General features: G+C 33.8%; 2 protein-coding genes across 2 annotated transcripts; both read right to left on the reverse strand.

Annotated features, from left to right (window-relative positions):
* Nucleotides 1-7,595: 7,595 nt before the first annotated feature.
* LOC106441526 (apyrase 2-like) lies at nucleotides 7,596-11,723 on the reverse strand. The gene is made up of 10 exons (XM_048764933.1): nucleotides 11,567-11,723; nucleotides 10,225-10,910; nucleotides 9,887-10,015; nucleotides 9,744-9,800; nucleotides 9,572-9,664; nucleotides 9,131-9,336; nucleotides 8,918-9,009; nucleotides 8,510-8,727; nucleotides 8,213-8,402; nucleotides 7,596-7,918 (listed from the first exon to the last, which is right to left on the reverse strand). Exons 1-10 carry the CDS (start codon nucleotides 11,721-11,723, stop codon nucleotides 7,806-7,808), a joined length of 1,941 nt encoding a protein of 646 aa, XP_048620890.1. The 3' UTR covers nucleotides 7,596-7,805.
* LOC106443178 (putative U-box domain-containing protein 46) lies at nucleotides 11,064-14,053 on the reverse strand. The gene is made up of 2 exons (XM_022717494.2): nucleotides 13,122-14,053; nucleotides 11,064-12,629 (listed from the first exon to the last, which is right to left on the reverse strand). The coding sequence occupies exons 1-2, from the start codon at nucleotides 13,434-13,436 to the stop codon at nucleotides 11,796-11,798; spliced, it is 1,149 nt and encodes a 382-aa protein (XP_022573215.2). The 5' UTR covers nucleotides 13,437-14,053; the 3' UTR covers nucleotides 11,064-11,795.
* Between the last annotated feature and the right edge of the window lie 80 nt (nucleotides 14,054-14,133).

Here is a 14,133-nt window from a genome sequence, read left to right on the forward strand (position 1 = left end):
TCGCTTTAGCCTTTCTAGTGAAGCCGAAGAAAGACTATATATAATTAATCAATCAACTAGATGCTTATATTTGTGAAAGATATTAGATTGAAATGTAAAAAGTTATAAATGTTAGTTCTTTATTCTTAAAAAAAACATGATGTTGTTCGTTGGGTGTAAACATATCATTCTAATACGTTTGAAAAACAAAAACCCCTTACAGAATAGCACACAAAACAAAGAATAACTTGTTCTAGTTTTCATTTAAAATAAGCAAATAAAATTAATGTTAGATTTCATGCCTTTTATAAGTCGGGACTAACCTTTTTTTTCCTAAGTTGATGAAATTACCAACTAGTCAAGTCGTCAAGTTATTGACTGAAAATATCATAAAAGGGACGTCCAACCACGAAGTTGAGATTTTTCTTTTGAACTTTTCGAAGTAGATAGTTTAAAAAAAAATAACTTATGGAAGTTGAGATTTGCACTTTAGCAAAAAAAGAAAAAAAGTTGAGATTTGCATATATATGTTTTGCAAACTTGGATAGAATATAGCATCTTAAATCCAAACTGATTAATATCAATATACTGGACTACTCTGCTCTTGTAAAATTATAATTAGGTCATATATGTCGACGTCAGAAACAAAACATGAATTAGGTCATATGTATTTATCATCTAAATGGAAAACAAAAGTGAGGTTGTGTATTCTACGATGTATTTAATTGTTGTATGACTTTTTTCTAAGACCATCTCTAATGTATTTTGCTATTTTTACCTCTAAAATAGAGAAACTCTATAATAGAGGTGAGATATGCTCTAATGTATTCCCCTAAAATAGCAATCTCTAAAATATAGAGTAAAAAATTAGAGGAATGCTATTTCTTCCTCTATAAATAGAGGAAAAAATAGAGATCTCTATTATAGAGGAAGAAATAGAGATGGGTTGGAGTAATTTCACCTCTAAATACTATTATAGAGGTGAAAATAGCAATGGGTTGGAGATGCTCTAATATACCGCAAGAACTACTCCCCACCAATTCAACTAAACAATCAATACGAAACTAATAAGTTGATTAATTACAAACTGAATATTAAACAAAATGCACATACATTTGATTTTATTAATGTTTTAAATACTACGTTCTTAGTTATTTAATTTGTTTTGGCCCATGGAGGCTGACTCAGTATTCATGGCTTCGTCACAATCTGTCGTTTCTAGTATTTGATTACAAAAAAAAATCAACCTTTTCTTGGTTATGATAATGAAGAAAATTTTCATTACGTCGTTTTCTTGTGATTGTTCGAAAATAACAAAAAAAACTTGGTCCCTCAAACCGGAATTTCCTATAGAATTTTGAAATATGACACTTAATCTCCAACTAGATTAACTGTAAAATGTCTTACTCGCTATTAATATTGCATAGTCTAGTCTAGACTCTAGACAATTTTTTACTATGATCGGTCTCGTTTACTTGAGCTTCATATAACCTGATACGTATACCATTATAATGAACTTGGAACTCTTTGTTTCTGTCAACATGAACTTGGAACTCAGTTACGGTTACAACACGAACAGTAATTTATTTTTTTGGAAAAGGAGTAATAATTGCATATTGCCGTATAATTTGTGCACTCATTTATAATCCATCAATTTTTCCTGACTGTCATCTTCTAGAGAATATTAACACAAATACAAACATAATTTTAAATATGAGTTACGTAATAATCTACACATCGCCAACTCAGATTAAATTGGAAAGTCGTCTTAGCCAATACGCTGTAACAAACCGCCGACTTGATTCCAGCATTTTTACCAATTTATTCATATTTTTCTTCTTAGCTCATATTATTAATATAGTTTAGTGGTAAAATATTTCGTTGATTTGTTCGTTTTATTGACCGGCGAAGTTAAACATGTACGAATATATTAATCAGCATTGACATTTATTAAAATGATGTAGAATAGTACATGTGACATCAGATATATAAACAACGACAAATTAATTTTTACTAAGTAAACCATTTCTAAAAAAAAGTTATTGTCATCTATAAGGAATACTCTTTTTCGTGATTATTAAAAAAAATCACAATGTTATATATAAATTGGTTTGTATAACTGATTTGTCTCGAAAATGTTAGTAAAGTCTAAACGAATTTTGACAGTATGTACCAGGTCCGAATCTTTGTTTGTCTTTACCTTAAACTGTCTCAGTTTCCTTTACCCGTAATTATCTCACTTAAACGCGTTTATTATCACATGTGGAGCATATATTAAGGAAATTGGATAATAATAACAATTCTTATTGCAAACGGTTTATAATAATATAATGTGGACCGAAAGATATGGAACGAAATCGGGGATTAAAATAAATAAACCAAATCTATATATTTTATAATTTTTATTTAGTTTCTTATACGTGAGGACCCTGTGGAAGGATGTTTATAAAATGTATGTGGAATTTGTGGATGAAGGTTGACTTTCGCTCCCGAAGACGAGACTGCAAAGCGAAGGAGCCACACCATTGGCTGAGGGATCTCTGACGTCAACTTTTACGTCATCACTTTCGCTTTCGACGAATTTAATGGGCCACGTGACACAAGCCGATTAGAATTTGAGAAAGCGTCAGTTCTCTCTATTTTAGTTTACGATTTATTTCTTGTTTTTTTGTTTCTGATGTTTTTTGTTAAACTTATTGTTTCTTATGTTTATGATCTACAATGTGTACATATATTATGCTCATGAATTATTATGTATTGTATGTGTTGCTCGCTGCTCTGCTCGGTTTAGAAAGTCACATGTACTGGGGGAGAAGGTAATTACCTAAAATTTTAAATGTAAAACAAAAAAATCAGATCTACATACACTAAATATAATTCAAATATCTTAGGTAAACCAATACTGTCAAATAGGTATTATCTTTTAGTTTTTCAATGATATGTAAATAGTATAAGAATATAAAATACATTTTAAAAAATATAAACATAATATTGGAAATATTCCGTACGCGATATACATATATAATACGTATGATCCTTCCTATTTCTAAGGTTGGTATAATGATGTCGCACATGTATGATGAATATGATGTCATTCAACATTGCTCAAAGTCATGGCCACCACCACTAATTCTGAGGCATCTGTATGTGTATAGATATACAATTTTTATATATATTGGATATCTTAGAAGCTAATCTCACTAGTTTATAAGAAATGTTTATATATGGACTTGTGGATCAAATTGACGAACTTATTATAACAATAATACGAAAGTTGAAATAAAATATAGACCTAAATTGTTTGTTTCGTAGTTTGAGACAGACCGCAGATGTATGTTGCAGCTACAAGAAGTTAGGATCGATGCTATTGTTATTGTTGCCTAGTTGGTATGAATCTAATTTATTAATATGTACAGTATATAAAAGTCATATTGAACAAAAACTTTCATATATACGATTTACTTGTTTATTATTTCTGTGATTGGTATAAACTAATTCAAGGCAGTTGATTTTTGTCGACTATATACTGAAATTTGGTTTTAATTCTCTGTATACCAGTACCATTTGATTTGATAAAATGATATCGAAAACAATAAAACTAACAAATTCAAATATATTTAGAGATTAAGATAGTTACCATGTAAATAATTATTGAATATTTATTTTGTATTGTCATGTGTGTATGATATTAATGTATACATTTTGGTAAAAAAATAGTGCTAATTAATAACAAAAATTTATGTATATATAGAGAAAGTTTAATGTTATTTAAAATTTCTGACCAGTTATAAAATACTATATTTTTGTTAGTGGTTGAACTAGTTTTATTTAATGTAATTTTTATATAACCAAAATAAATTACATAGAAATTTGTATTTTCTTAATTTTTATGGAAAAACTTTAAAATTCACTTAAAATGATACATAAAATATCTTTTAGTTAAGATTTGAATATTCACAAGACGATATACACTTATACTTCATTTGTTTCACTTATAGTGATGTTTAAGGTTTTTAAACATGAATTAAGATAATACAAAATTTTATACAACTTATTTTGGTTATATAAATATCATTAAAAAAATTAATTCATCAATAAGTAAAAAAATACTATTTTGTAATTAATCACAAAATTTGAAATCAAATTAAATTTAGAATAGTGAGAACATCAATTATTTTGTAACAAAAATAATTTTTTTAACACGTTTAAAGTGATAGGAAGAGAGTACGTACATAGTTAACTAAATAAATGCCGATGAAAATATATTTAATCAACTATGTATCAAATCTACATATGTTGACAGTTATATTTTGATCATTAGAGTATGTTTTACTACTACCATCTGTATATGCACTAAACCATTAAATGTGATGCGCCGTCGTACGTCATTTGAAAGAGAAAAAGATAATGTTCTTAATCGATTATTTAACATACAATTAGAGATTATCTTATCTTAATTATTAACTGGTTTTAAATTTTGATTTGTAAAGTTTAAAAGCCAATTAGACGACTAGACCATTCTGCATACATGTTCTTTTTTAGGCAACAGATAATATTTCATTAAAGGAATCAGATAGTGGCTTTGTTCTATTGTTCCACATCTCCATATTTTTACGTATACATATATACATATATATACTAAAATATTTTTTTTTGGTAAAAAAATGTAAATATATATATACTAAAACATCTTGGATAATATCATGTTGCATGTATTGATTGAGTTACAACTAAAATCATGTCGATAATATTATCCAAAACGATCACATACGCATGGTATCTATTAGTAGTCGATAAAGATGATTAGAATATGAAGCCTTTTTTCAAAAAAAAAAAAAAAATGATTAGAATATGCTTTGGGGAACTACATATTTACGTGTATTCATTATATCCTAAACACGTATATACGTAGCTGATGAAACTATGCGTTTATACGTGCAAACAACAACATAAGATTTTGCCTTGGAGATCTTCATACGTACCTAGAAACTAGAAAGGGTTAACACCTCGTGATCTTTTTTTTCTAGTTTCTTAGCCACGTAATTAGCACACGACCAAATTATCTATGTAAATGATTTATGTGTATTTTCCATGTAAATTCTGATAAATACGTTTTGTGTATATTGTCTATATGTATGTATGTGTAAAATACGATTTTTCTAATATTATGTAAACGAGTTACAAAGATTATGGCATAAATAAAATAGTTTGCAAAGTAAATTAACACTATTCAATTGATTTCATTCGTATTTAAAACTTACTACATGAGGAGTATTAAAACTTAATTGTCAATTTTTATCATTTTCTTTATTAGCTAAATGCAGGTCTTGCGACTCAAATTAATTTGAAATCGACTTAAATTAGAAAGTGACTAATCCATTCTTCGGTGTAATTGCTCCCTAATTACAAGACAATCTATACATGGATTTTCTAAACGTCACACGCACTCACATATATGTGGATAAACGTATACAATCTATTAACAATAAACATTGCTGCTTCGGAAATTAAGTGTTACTACAACAGATGATGTACGTACATGTGTGTTGTGTGCATAGATATATGGTAAACAAAATGAGTAAACAAAGGATAATATTCACACAGTTGAATTATAGATAATGCATGGGTCATAAGTAATTGTCACATCCGGAAAATTATATAGCTCACCAATCGAAGCATGATACTTATTCATGCGTGTTCTCCCAACTATTCAGACTCATTTTGCTATTTTCAAAAAGCACTCCAGTAATCAACTTATATATATATCATATCAACCAAAAAATTATAACAAATTAAAGTTCTGTCACTTAGCCTGTCTGAACATAAAACTTGAATGATCCATGAGCAAGTTTCTTCACAAAATAAATTAACATATTCCCGAGTTTAAGGCCATGGCCAATGTCGTTCACATATTGCATGGCATATCTTAAACTTAAGATCAATTACTTCAATATTTTCTAGTACGTCAATTAAATTATAACTACAAAACAATATTTTCTTCAGTATTAGATTAATCCGAAAGGTTTTAGTCTCCATAATCAAACTAGTGAAAAAAAATTGAGATTGATGATCAAGTCATCGAGGAGTAGTCTTTTCCATTTCTGAAAGTAACCACATACGATTCTCCTTTGAAAATAAATGTGTCAGATGTCCTCATTTTTGTGGACAAGTTAGTATTATTGGGTTTGCTTTATTCTATTTATAAAAATTCAAATGATTCCCAATAATTCATTGAAAAATGAAACTTAACTTCACTATGAAGCTTAAAATCCCCCCCCCCCCCCCCCCCCCCCCCCCCCCTCCTTTTTTTCTAGATGTTGATCATACATGCATTTTTTGAATCCTAACAAAATATGGAATATCAAATGATCTACCAGGAAACATCATATTATAATAATTAGTTCATTTTATGTAAGATTCAAAAGAAGTAAAAAAATGCTGCCAAAAAGTAGAAAAGGGAAAATAAAATAATTATAAAATTTTCTATCGTTTTCCAAATCAAATATTTTTTTTCAACCAGTAAAACAAAGAAATTCTTATTCATGAAAACTCTTAAACTTCAGTGATGAAGCAAACACGCCTCCTTTTGTTCTAAAACTTTTAACTCTATATATCTCTGTGAAGCAATAGTTCGAAATTTAGACTTACAGATGTATTAATTAATCAGCTCAAGTATTTTATTTTGAGGAAACCATGAATATTTAATTTGAAGATTGTTTTCCTCTTGACTTTAATCTAATGAATATGGTGGAGCTCTAACCACATGAGCTATAAGCTTTGGCAATTTATATTTGTTTTTGACATTTTTTCCGTAACAGTTGTTAATATGATTCGATTATAATTCATAATGCATACAGTGTAAATTATTCTTCAATGTTTCTTTATAGCAAAACATAGAAAATTAAACTATGAATCCCAAAAAATTAATTAATCGTAACCCTTAATTTTTTAGATACTAAAACTAGGCTTTAATTTATTTCAGTTACCTATTTGATGGTTAGACACTTTATAATGTTTTGTAGTTTCATATTTCTTTTAAAATACCTCAAAAGTGTCAGTTTTTTTTTCTATACAGATTTACTTCCAAACACAATATATTTTTTTCACTAAGCTTTTGTTAATATTTATATTACACTAAGCTTTTGTCAATATTTATATAATAAGTAATTTTTTTTATAAAAAGGTGGGCCAGATAGAATGATGATTCACCATTTGTTGTGTGCAAGTAATTGCCTACATTTCCAGGGACATGAGTGACAGACTTTAATTGGACGTCAATCCCCACGTGGATTAACGAAACACCACAATGACACATTAAACAAATCAGATTATTTATTTTCTATGTAACATTTGGCATAGTTCCTTAAATTACTAATTTTGGTCAAATTGATTAAATCACTTTCTTCTAAAATATATGATTCAAATATACTACAAATGCCATTGCAAGAATTTTTTTTAAAAAATTATCAATGTATCAACTGAAACATCATAATCGACTGAATGCCAAAATGCTAGGTATATTAAAAAAAAAAAAAGAATCAATAGACTAATGAGTTCTGCCAAATTGGAAAGGTAAATTAATGATAAAATGCGGGAAACAGAAAAAGATGAGAAAATGTTGCAATCATTTCATAAAATTATAACAACCCCGGGACAAGTACGTTCTATAGTTTACAAAAATAAAATAATCAAAGATCTGTAGAAGGTAGATAGATATACACGTGACAAAACCATTTCTCTAAAAACCATATATGATAAAATTTCGAGATAGATGAAAAAAATGTTTACGAGAGAATAAAGTTCTGTGTAGTTCCAAAAAATGCCCGTCACGGTGAGGATACAGCCTCAATGGCGCTACCCAATGGCCACGCAGCTTCCACTGCGTGCTCTCCGTATTTCACCTTCTTCACTAATGTTATCGTCTGTGATGCCTCCAATCCTATTTTATTTCATGCCCCAAAAAAATAAAATCAAAAGCTGACAGATGAATAAATATAAAATAAACTTAAAAAAAAACTTAAAACATGATTAGTCGACCAGATCATTATCCTAAACTTAAGTTTATGACCTCATGGCTGCAATGGTAAGACGCATCATGCAATCTCAATGTCCAACACTTCTCCACTCTTATATATACATACTGTATAGTGGTGTTTTAGATCCTAAACCTACAGATAATTTGTGCACTATAGTGACCAATGTTGTAAAGGTAAGAAAGTGAGATGATACTTACCGAATCCATCAACGAGCAGAGTATATTGGTAAACGAGATCCATGCACAAGTAAGGCAAATTATCTTCCTCTACACGTGGGAACTTCGATTTCCCCTCCTCTATCTTCATACTACAAGCTTTCTTTGCTGCTTTCTCAAAGTCCATTGGACGCACTGTAGCAACAGGTTGCTTGGGGTCTACGAATCCAGCCTGTGCACATAATCAAGCCCATTGTCCCGAGTTTAACGAAGAAACAACACGTTGTGTGTAAATGGTTTTAAAGAAAGAAAAGTAGAGGTGTCTTTTGATGGTTTTACCTCAGCCGCACGATCGAAGAAAAAAGAAGCAACGAACATGTTCTTTTGGCCACCACCTCGACCACCATTCCATACTCCACCAAATGTGCATTTCATGTGTGTACATAGTGTATCATTCACTTTGAGTGCGTTGACGGTTAACCTCCTGCACTCATTGAGACTCGCGCCAGATTGCACAGCAGCGGCTTTAAACCCATCTCCTCCATACTTGTAAGTGCCTACAGTGATACAATATGTCAGAGAAGAAATGGATTCAATCTGCTAGGAGTAATTGCATGTTCAGAGAGTTCAAGCTAAAGAATGGCAAAGATAGTGGCAATAATGAAATCATGTGTCATACGATAGGATAAATGCAAAGAAGTCTAGCTGGAAAGAAACAGCTTTCATAATAAAACAATACTCTCTCACCATCATAGCCTGCCACGATGCAGGGATTGTTTGAATCTTCAGAAACTTTCAAGATCTCTGCTCTGGCGGCCAGTAATCCGTAATGTAGGTAACTACCAGCAACAAGAGGCAAATAGCATCTCACATTAAATTTAACAATATGAACAAATCGTGTGGCTGGCATGTAGGGAAGAAGAAACTTGAAGAAACATGAAATCATAACAGCTGATGAACCTGTGAACATAGAGGAAGTACTTCCGTCCCTTCAGATACATTTCTCTGACATAAGAATCCTCTCCTTCTAATGGCTTTGGTGCAGTTGCAGCATCTTCCTCGGATATGGCATATGCCATTTGTACCGAACCCCCTCCAAGATCAACCACTCCAACCGTATCTGAGTATGGTTTTCCCAGGTTCCTTAGCAAGTAGTTTATTGTCACCTGTAAAGTCGAATCCCATTACACTAGACTTCAAAATATCACAGTTGCCATAGTGCAAACTGAACAGTTCTTGTTCAATAATTAAGAAACTAGTGAAATTGAACTCTTCTGCTTGATTAAGAAACTAGAAAGGATAAGAGTCCTTACGATAAGATTAAAGACATACACGCAGACACATAAGAAAATACAGCAACATGACTTCCTGTAAGACAAAAACATATGTGGGACAACTTACCCACTGGTAAGCACCTTCCTGGGTACCATCCAGCACAGTAACAGCATTTGCCTCAGTTTTCAGCATGCTTCTATCTCTCAAGAGCTCCTTAACCTTAAAAACAAAATTACAATAAAGTATAAGAGCTAAGCGAGCAGGAAAACGTGCATGAAAGCATAGGAAACAAAACTACCGCTTGCAAAATGTTCTCAGATGCCTCATGACCCAGCGTCCTCAAACCTGCAGTTGCCTAACAGGATACAGTGAAAAATGAGAAACATTTCAGATAACTCACAAAATAAAAATGACAATATGAATAGCTACTCGTCTCCATACCCCAACTCTGACAGGTGTCTTGGGACGCAACTCACGTGGAACAGATGCTTCTGCTTTGTCAAGAAGAGACACCAAAGAGTTTGCCGCTTGTCGAGGATCAGTAGGATATGCGCTCAAGCCCGGTTTTAGCTGAAATCAAATCAGTGAATAGTTTAGCGCCAAATCTCCAACAAAAGCATAAGTCTTTCCACACACTGACAATCATATCAACTTAAACAACACAAATGTACCACGAATCACCATAAGAAACTGAATCAAGCTAACGTCACAAGATCTATGACGCATCGATTAAGAACATTCTCTAAACTGTTAAGCATCGATTATGAGATGTTGTTTACCTGCACGAAGAGCTCAAGTTCATTCCCGAGAGGAAGAAGATCCAAATTCCGATCAAAGCAGTATACATGAACACGGCTACCAGAGCTTCCAGCATCAAAAATCACAGCGTAGTTCTTCGGAGGCCTCGAGTTGGGGCCTCCCTTGCGGTTAAGCACCGTGTACTCTTCAACGACCGCGTCGGACGTAGATCTCCCAGGCATCAGCAAAAGAACGAGACCGATAAGCAGAATCGCAACCGAAATCAAGAGCAGGATACCTCGATGGCGTTGGATCTTGTCGGCGATAGACTCGTGCCGTCCGATCCCACGCTTAGCCACCGTCGTCTTCCCTCCGTCAACGGAGAGGAGTCCCTGATGGGATTCGGAGGAATGAGAAGGAGAATGGTGGCCGGAGGAGGAAACTGCGGCGGTTCCGGACTCCATGAGCTCGGGGGAGGAAGGCGAACGGTAGCGGATCTTACCGTTGCCGGTGCCGGAGGACGCCGTGGTCTGCGGCGGATCCTGTAACGGCTCCAGATCGAACGATGGGTTAATAAAAGTGAATTGATCTGGAGAAAAAAGCTTCGATTTCACCTTGAAGCTTCTTCTTCTAGATCTGTATTTGTATTTGAGCGAGAGATGCAGACAAAAGACGTTACTGGCTTTTACGATTGCGGGAGAGAGAGTAACTCTCACTCGACTTCGTTAAACTTGAATTTTTTACTGGGTGAGTTAAAAAGAAGTATTATAATGTTTACTTGATCTACATAAAAAACCCTGATTTTCATTAAATTTTGATTTTGTCTTTATACTTCTCATTGTTCTCTTTTTTTCTGGAACGAGTTCATATTATTTTAGTTCTCTCAAACAAGTCGTGAGAGTGAGTCTTTCCTAAACGAACCAAACAACCCTACACTTAGATACTTGGATAGTCTAGACATGTTCACACACTATATAGACTAGTGATCAATTTATAGAGGTTATTATACATGTTTAGCATGTATTTAACTAGATTGTTGTTAAAAAAAAGCATGTGAACTAGACATTTATTACTACACAATCCCTGCTTCTCTAATCCTTTAAAGCTATCTATCTATCTTTGATCGTGGCACTAACCGGAATATGAATCAGAAACAACAACATTAAGATGAATTAAGAGTAGCAAAAACTCAGGCCCTCTTTATGCCTGTACATTTCATTCTTAAGAGTAACAGTACAGTTTTTTCCTTCTATCTTTATAAACTTTGTACATTTTGAATCGGTATATATATGTATCAAAGAGTAACTCTGCAAAACTATCTTCTAAGTATCAACAAGACCCTGAGTTTCGTAACCCTTTCATTCTATCGCTTTTGCTTTTTACCTGTACCGTGTACCTTGAGCCACTGTAAAACCATCTCCGCATTTTTGACTAGACTCTCTGATGATCGTTCCTTCGTAAGCGTTGAAAATGTCGCGTAGTCATTCTCCTCTAGATTGACTACTCCCAGTCTACCGTAAGGCGTGGCCAGGTTGCACATGTTGAGGACGATCACTACAGCGTTCTCGCAAGACTCTAAGCAATTCCGTTTCCTCAAGATACGGAACAAATGTCACATAAACTCTCGACTCTCCTTCATTTCTTTAACCCCACGCTCGTGTGTAGTAAGTAATACCAAGACACTTAAAAACTGAGCCGCATATCTTTCTGCTTTGATCTTCCTCATTAGCGCATTCACCACACGCGCAGAAATCGCCGCTTCCCTGTACTCCGATTCTTGACAGAGGTGATAGACCACGGCACCGGCTACCAAGGAGGTTACCGGATCACCTCTACCAATAAGCTCTCCCAAAGCCGTGAATGTTGAGATGTCCCCTATGATTACCTTGTTAGAAGCAATAGCTAAGAGCGACAGTAACGTCAAAGCAGAGTTTCTTTGTGTCTCCATTGTCCCACATGTCAGAGACGTTCTGAGCAATGAGATCACCTTATCCGTTTGGGCAATTGCTTCTACATTCTCCATAACAATCGAGATGTTGAACAATGCTGTGATGATATTCTCTTCAAGCTCCGGTATCGTGGATCCCTCAGACAGCGGACGGATCAAGTCGGTGATCCCTCCAGGGTGTAGAGCGACAAAGCGATTTCTTACATTTGGAAACTTATGGGTCTGGCAACGTATCTCCTTTGCAGCTTGAATCTGATCTTCATCTGAGGAGGGAGAAGAGATCCTTTGAAGCAACGACTCTATTCCATCGTTGGACAGCTCAGTGACCACTTCATCAGCTGGTTTTGGACGATCATGTCCGTTGGCTAGACACCACTTGGTAATCACCTCATCGAGCAAATGGTTGGGTGTACACAAAGAGTGAGAGAGGACTTCCTCGCTTTTGGGACATTTATCTTCATGCTTCAGATACTCTGTGATGTATCTTTTCTCAAAGGTCTGAAACAAAAAGAGCAAAATAAGTACAAAAACACCAGAAATCTTGTGTCTTTCAATCTTAAACTTCTTAAGAAACCCTCCATCTGCATCTATCTAGTCTTCTAGTATATAATAAGCACAGATTCTAAAAAACGTACAATCATTGAGGTTCTTTGCAATGTCAAACATAACTCTGTATACACGCATCATCAACAGCCTTCATACTAATATATTCGCAAGCTACAGATTAGCAAAATCGAGCAACAATCAGAAGAAATCTTGTGTCTTTGAATATTCTATATATTCCTCTAGAATCTCTTTATATATAAGCACAGATGCAATACACATACAAACATAAAACAATCATTGAGTTTCTTGGCAATGTCAACCCTAACTCTGTTCTTCTTTCGATGATAATGAATCTTTGTATAACGAAATGTGAATGTATATACGCATAAACCGAATATATCGTAAGCTACAGTTTCAGATTAAAGAAAGGGAATAAAACCATACATTCCCAGAGGCGATGGTTACAGGATCGATCATGATCGCATTCGAGAGTATACATTTGAACTCTTTCGGCACTTCCACCTTCGGCGATTCAGAAGACGAAGAAGATGGGATGTCAGATTCAGGCTTCTTCGATTCAACTTCTCTAAGACGATTCAGGAGTCTAATCGCCTCGTCAATTGCTTTCAAGACTCCAGAACTTCCGTCACTCTCGGTTTCTCCTCCTCCGTTGGACAAAATCTCCGTCAGTAGCTTCTTTAGCTCCACCTTCAGAGTATCGGCGTTTGCTGCCGTTGATTCCGTCGTTGATTCCTCCATTGAACACGCGAATACACAAAAACCTAGAAACTCGAGAATTGGGGAAAAAAGATGAGAGCGGGAAACTACTGTTATCAGTAGAGAGAGAAGCGAATAAACGATCAATTTATTTGCCTCCCTTTTTTAATTACGTAAGCTACCTGAATATCTAGACTGCCACGTCATGCCCGCATTCGCTTCTGATTGGTTAATAAAAAATTAGATTTTCCGATCATTTATTTCCTATCAAAAACTAAAGTTTTCATTTCATTTCATTTTTGTATGTTATTACCGTGTTCCTAAATAAATTAGATCGTTTTAGTAGCCATACATTAGTGATTTACACTCTAGCAGTGTGCTTTTGGTTGAATTATTAACGGAATGGTGTTCCTAAAGTGTTTACGAGATTGCATGATATAACATATGAAATTATTGATTATACTGTTTCTCAAAAAAAAAAAAAAATAAATGATTATATTAGCACACAAGTAACGTAACGTCAAATCAAAGCCAATAGACGTCAAACATCATATGCTGACTGTGATCACAATGTCTTTTATAAAGTCGATACTTATATAAAACTTCATTCTATGTGAATAAAATTCAGTATAGGACCGCCTAAAAATGGTCTACGTACACCAAACTCCGATTGATAAAAATAACGCACAACTCTATAGATAAGAGGTTGGAGTGGTCAAAGTGTTTGCCGTTTCATGAT

This window comes from Brassica napus, chromosome A3, assembly GCF_020379485.1.
Source record: "Brassica napus cultivar Da-Ae chromosome A3, Da-Ae, whole genome shotgun sequence".
Taxonomy (NCBI): Eukaryota; Viridiplantae; Streptophyta; class Magnoliopsida; order Brassicales; family Brassicaceae; genus Brassica; species Brassica napus.

What these genes read in the sequence shown, in the direction of transcription:
- LOC106443178 (XM_022717494.2), bottom strand. Translation starts at nt 13,436, where the DNA reads ATGGAGGAATCAACGACGGAATCAACGGCAGCAAACGCCGATACTCTG. An exon ending in TAACCATCGCCTCTGGGAAT is followed by an intron (nt 12,630 to 13,121) that starts GTATGGTTTTAT and finishes TTTTTGTTTCAG; the next exon opens with ACCTTTGAGAAAAGATACAT.
- LOC106441526 (XM_048764933.1), bottom strand. Translation starts at nt 11,723, where the DNA reads ATGTGCAACCTGGCCACGCCTTACGGTAGACTGGGAGTAGTCAATCTA. An exon ending in TACTTCCTCTATGTTCACAG is followed by an intron (nt 9,010 to 9,130) that starts GTTCATCAGCTG and finishes TGTTGCTGGTAG; the next exon opens with TTACCTACATTACGGATTAC. An exon ending in CATCGTGGCAGGCTATGATG is followed by an intron (nt 8,728 to 8,917) that starts GTGAGAGAGTAT and finishes GTATCACTGTAG; the next exon opens with GCACTTACAAGTATGGAGGA.